At 43.2% G+C, this 6292-nt stretch overlaps 1 protein-coding gene across 1 annotated transcript; it reads left to right on the top strand.

Annotated features, from left to right (window-relative positions):
* Window positions 1–577: 577 nt before the first annotated feature.
* On the top strand, window positions 578–2671 carry LOC139458396 (uncharacterized). Its single transcript, XM_071239817.1, has one exon. It carries the CDS (start codon window positions 578–580, stop codon window positions 2669–2671), a length of 2094 nt encoding a protein of 697 aa, XP_071095918.1.
* Window positions 2672–6292: the final 3621 nt, after the last annotated feature.

Genomic DNA, 6292 nt, shown 5'->3' on the forward strand with positions numbered 1-6292 from the left:
CAAGGATCATATATTCCTAACGACCTTGACATTGTACCAACCTTAGTCTCTTATGATGGAAGTGGACAGAAGATACTGGTTGATGTACGCGTCTCCAATCTTACAACCCGCTCAGTATCTATTCCAAGCCGTGCTCTTCTTTGTGAGTTGCAAGTTGTGAAGTTGGAAGGTATACCACAGACCTCTTCATCATCAAATACATCTAAAGATGCCACTGTCTTAGACCTCATGGACTTCAACGAATCAGCCGTGTCAGAAGAAGCACTTGCACAGGGAAAACAAGTCATCAAAGACTACTTGGATGTATTTTCCACTGGAGACACTGACTTGGGACACACGGACAGGGTACGTCATCGGATTGAACTTACAGATGACATGCCATTCAAACAGCGTTACAGAAGAGTACCACCAGCCAGCGAGAAGTTCCACGACTATCTCTTTGGAGCAAGGTTTACAGTGCTGACTGATAACAACCCCCTTACCTACATCCTACACCAGTGCCAAGTTGGATGCCACAGGTCACCGATGGTTAGCAACTCTCTCTGCTTATGACTTTGACATCCACTACAGACCTGGAATGAAGAACACTGATGCAGATACATTATCTCGACTGCCAGACTTAGAACACAAAGAAGACATCTCTATGGATTTTGTAAAGGCCATCTGTGGTGTTGTTCACGCCCAACCGTTTGTAGAATCTCTATGTCTCTCCGCAAGTTCAGTGAATAAGGATCTTCACACGACAGCACATGACCTACGTGGAATGACTGACAGGGATTGGCGTATGGCACAAGCTACAGATACAACTTTACCTTCTTGGATACAGGCAGTACGTAACCAGAAGAAGCCAAGGAGACAAGACTTTCCTCATACCCTAGCCAATACCTCCTTGTATCGGAGCTTCCACTCGCTTGTACTTCAACGTGTGATATTGTATCGCCAGATCAAAGTGGACGGAATTACAAAAGATCAACTTGTGTTACAATCTAACTTCAGCAATGATGTGTTACAAGGCCTCCACAATGATATTGGACACCCTGGACGTGATCGAACCCTTTCATTAGTTCGTGACAGATTTTACTGGCCAGGCATGCAAGCTGATACAATGGACTGGATTAAGAACTGCGACAGATGTCTCAGGAGGAAAACGCCGACTAATATCCGGGCACCTCTAGTTTCCATCACCACATCACAGCCATTGGAGTTAGTCTGCATGGATTTTCTCACCCTAGAAACTTCAAAGGGAGGATATCAACATGTGCTCGTGATCACAGATCATTTCACGAGGTATGCATTAGCAGTGCCAACCAAGAATACTACAGCCAGGACCACTGCAGAAGCATTCTACAAGAACTTTGTTCTCCACTATGGAATGCCCATGCGAATTCACAGCGACCAAGGAGCCAACTTTATGAGTCGAATGATTAAGGAACTGTGCAGCAACTTGGGCATATCCCAGTCAAGAACTACACCATACCATCCAATGTGTAATGGGATGACAGAACGCTTCAACAGGACTCTGCTCAACATGCTTGGAACACTAAAGCCGGACCAGAAGTACGACTGGAAAGGATTCGTCGGTCCACTTGTTCATGCATACAATGCAACAAGACACGAATCAACGGGCTACTCCCCATTTTACCTGATGTTTGGTAGAGAAGCACGACTACCCATCGACCTTGCCTTTGGTATTGAGATTAACAAGGACAAGCAGACAATGACGTCCTATGTCAAAGCCCTGAAGACAAGGTTGGAACAGAGCTACAAGATCGCCACATCTGCATCAAGGGAAGCCCAGAAGAAACAGAAGACAGGGTATGATGTCAAAGCCAGAGGTGCAACAGTCCAGTCTGGAGATCGCGTCCTGGTAAAGATTCTAGCCTTTGAGGGAAAGCACAAGCTCTCTGACAAGTGGGAAGAGGATCCGTACATAGTTCTTTCTCAGCCAAACCTGGGCATACCAGTGTTTGTTGTGAAGAAAGAAAACGGAGAAGGAAGGAACAGAACTTTACATCGTAACCTCCTCTTACCCATAGGATCTTTACCAGTTGAGAGAATTGAAGAAGTGCCAACAGCGCCGACTCCAGGACCAGAGAACCCTAAACAACCAGAAACAGAGACAGAAACATCAGTGTCGGATCAAGATGAGCGTGGGTCCATCTCAAGCCTGCTTGTTGAACTTCCAACGGAGCCTGATGATACCACTCTCATCAACGCAGAATCCTTGGAACGAGATTCTACCTCACAGTTGGAGGGTGACGATCTGACAACTGGAGAGGTAGGCAGCCATTCTTCTGGTGGCGACGGCCACATGCCACGGGAGTCAGAGAACCCTGGTACAGGAGAAACGGATGCAAGAGAAGAAGAAGCAGCAGATGCTAATGTCAGTGAAGAACAGGACACAGACCCAGTGGTAGGAGCCACTGCTCCTGTCCCATCAGATGACCGACCAAGGCCAAGACCCAAGCCACCACCAAGGAAATCACTCCGGCAGAGACGGCCACCAGAGTGGCAGCGCTCAGGAGATTATGTGATGAGTCAGACAACATCAGAGGACAGGGATGATCGAACTCAAGTAATCGAACAGCTTGCGGCTGCTGGCATCTTTGAGCGAATTGGTGGTGCGATGTCACAGCTCATTGTCACCTTACTTAATAACACCAGCAAATGACGAGGACGTCATTTGGGTGCAGGGAGAAGTATGTGGCAGGCTCAATTATGTACATAACTTTTAATTAAGATTTATTAGTTAGTAGTAAGGTTATATGGCCTTGTTACCATTTTAACTGATTAGTTTATTACGATATTTACATGATAAGAAGATATTATTAGTTATAATATTAGTTATGTTTTATACCTTAGTATTTTATACCTTAAACATTCATTCCATAGCTCTGTAACATTAAGTAAGCTTACCCTCAGTCTAACTTCCACTAATTGTCACACTGCATGCTTTTGACTTACAGCACTCTTTGCCCCAGCGCGCCACGGCCCAGTCTATTGTCTTGTTGATAGGCCAAGCTGGCCACAGCTACAACAATGTTTGTTGTTGAATTTTAGAAAATCAGTTGCTATTTGTCACCTCAAGGAAAGACTCTGCGAGATTTATTGCTGCTTTCATTTCTATGTGAGGATTTGGATTTGTAGAAGGATTTATTCATATTTAAGGTTAGTTGGTTATTTATTTTATGATGTTGTATATATATGGATGTTTTCTAATCATTGCGATTTGAAATATTATATATTGTAGAATGCATTCTTAATTTGATTTATTAGAAACATAATGCATCTTGTATATATTTATAGTGCTTGATGAACTTACAGTTCAGTGAGTAATTATTATCTGTATAAAACAGTATTAAACACAAAACCTAAATATATATATAAACTAAGTAATATAAACCCCTCTGGACAGTAATGGAAAGTAAATGTATGTCTGTATGCTTGATGTATGTTTGAAATGAGTGGCTGTTGTACAATATATTTTATACACCATTTTACCGTAGGATATCACATGTATATAGTATTCTGCATTTGTATTTCTTTATTATGCAGATTTCTCAGTAGCAACGTTCACCGTTCGATCATTGTCACGGTATTACCAGTTCAGGTATCACCTATCTGGTATGTAATGTTCGTTATCACTCTATATCATATTAATATATTTTGTATCTGTGTATTGATGTATTGTACGGATACGTCTGATGTATTGTGTAATGTAAAGTAAATGCTATTCATTTTAATGGAAGTGATATATATATATATATATTTTAGAAATTTAAAGAGTAACTATAACGGATTGTATATATTTATTTCTATGTTATATTTGCTTATGTTGTACTTTTATTGTTTCAGACTGAAATTAAGTACGTACATTCGTACTGATTATAAAATAAACGTCATCAGCCTCACCCCCAACAGCTGTTTTGTGATTTTTTTGGCCAGTAGAGCGCCTACTCCATTATCGGCCAACACAAGCACGGTTACATGTCTGTAGCGGTTTCCAACTGTGTATGTGTGTAGTGGGGTCCGTCTGTGTATATGTGTTGTAAGTTCCGACTGTGTATGCGTGTGTAGTAGGGGCCGACTGTGTATGTGTGTAGTGGTTTCCGACAGTGTATATATGTGTGTAGTGGGTTCCAACTGTGTATATGTATAGTGGGGACCGACTGTGTATGTGTTAGTAGCGGTTTCCGAGTGTGTATGTGTGTGTAGTGGGTTCCAACTGTGTATGTGCGTGTAGTGGGTTCCGACTGTGTATGTGTGTGTAGTGGGTTCCGACTGTGTATGTGTGTGTAGTGGGTTCCGACTGTGTATGTGTGTGTAGTGGGTTCCAACTGTGTATGTGTGTGTAGTGGGTTCCGACTGTGTATGTGTGTGTAGTGGGTTCCGACTGTGTATGTGTGTGTAGTGGGTTCCGACTGTGTATGTGCGTGTAGTGGGTTCCGACTGTGTATGTGCGTGTAGTGGGTTCCGACTGTGTATGTGTGTGTAGTGGGTTCCGAATGTGTATGTGTGTGTAGTGGGTTCCGACTGTGTATGTGTGTGTAGTGGGTTCCGACTGTGTATGTGTGTGTAGTGGGTTCCAACTGTGTATGTGCGTGTAGTGGGTTCCGACTGTGTATGTGTGTGTAGTGGGTTCCGACTGTGTATGTATGTGTAGTGGGTTCCGACTGTGTATGTGTGTGTAGTGGGTTCCGACTGTGTATATGTGTGTAGTGGGTTCCGACTGTGTATGTGCGTGTAGTGGGTTCCGACTGTGTATGTGTGTGTAGTGGGTTCCGACTGTGTATGTGCGTGTAGTGGGTTCCGACTGTGTATGTGCGTGTAGTGGGTTCCGACTGTGTATGTATGTGTAGTGGGTTCCGACTGTGTATGTGCGTGTAGTGGGTTCCGACTGTGTATGTGTGTGTAGTGGGTTCCGACTGTGTATGTGTGTGTAGTGGGTTCCGACTGTGTATGCGCGTGTAGTGGGTTCCGACTGTGTATGTATGTGTAGTGGGTTCCGACTGTGTATGTGCGTGTAGTGGGTTCCGACTGTGTATGTGTGTGTAGTGGGTTCCGACTGTGTATGTATGTGTAGTGGGTTCCGACTGTGTATGTGCGTGTAGTGGGTTCCGACTGTGTATGTATGTGTAATGACACCACAGTGTGTTACATCAGATTGAAAGCGTATACAATCATGTGACACCAGAGTGTAAGAGTATACAGCCATATGTCATTAGAGTACAGCCATGTGACAACAAAGTGTAAGAGTATACAGCCATGTGACACTAGAGTGTAAGAGAATACAGCCATGTGACACTAGAGTGTAAGAGAATACAGCCATGTGACACTAGAGTGTAAGAGTATACAGCCATGTGACATCAGAGTGTAAGAGTATACAGCCATGTGACACTAGAGTGTAAGAGTGTACAGCCATGTGACATCATAGTGTAAGAGTATACAGCCATGTGACACCAGAGTGTAAGAGTGTACAGCCATGTGACATCATAGTGTAAGAGTATACAGCGATGTGACACCAGAGTGTACGAGTATACAGCGATGTGACATCAGAGTGTAAGAGTGTACAGCCATGTGACATCATAGTGTAAGAGTATACAGCAATGTGACATCATAGTGTAAGAGTATACAGCGATGTGACACCAGAGTGTAAGAGTATACAGCCATGTGACATCAGAGCGTAAGAGTGTACAGCCATGTGACATCAGAGTGTAAGAGTATACAGCCATGTGACATCATAGTGTAAGAGTATACAGCCATGTGACACCAGAGTGTAAGAGAATACAGCCATGTGACATCAGAGTGTAAGAGTATACAATCATGTGACACCAGAGTGTAAGAGTGTACAGCCATGTGACATCAGAGTGTAAGAAAATACAGCCATGTAAAACAGAGTGTAAGAGTATAAAGCCATGTGACACCAGAGTGTAAGAGTATAAAGCCATGTGACACTAGAGTGTAAGAGAATACAGCCATATGATATGAGAGAGTAAGGGTATACAACAGTGTGACACCAGAGTGTAAGAGAATAGAGCCATGTGACAACAGAGTGTAAGAGAATTCAGCAGTGTGACACAAGAATGTAAGATGTATGGCACTGTATATAATCATGTAACACCAGCATGTAAGATGTATGAAAGTGTGTATAGCTATAACAATTATTGAGTGTAAGATGTATGGCAGTGTACATAGCCACGTAGCAGCAGTATGTAAGATGTATGGCAGTGTACATAGCCACGTAGCAGCAGTATGTAAGATGTATGGCAGTGTACATAGCCACGTAACACCA

Source organism: Haliotis cracherodii, unplaced genomic scaffold (genome assembly GCF_022045235.1).
Source record: "Haliotis cracherodii isolate W230 unplaced genomic scaffold, xgHalCrac1.p SCAF_1, whole genome shotgun sequence".
In the NCBI taxonomy this organism is placed as follows: Eukaryota; Metazoa; Mollusca; class Gastropoda; order Lepetellida; family Haliotidae; genus Haliotis; species Haliotis cracherodii.

Bases quoted from the DNA above. Each gene is read 5' to 3' on its own strand.
- LOC139458396 (XM_071239817.1), top strand. From the start codon at position 578: ATGAAGAACACTGATGCAGATACATTATCTCGACTGCCAGACTTAGAA.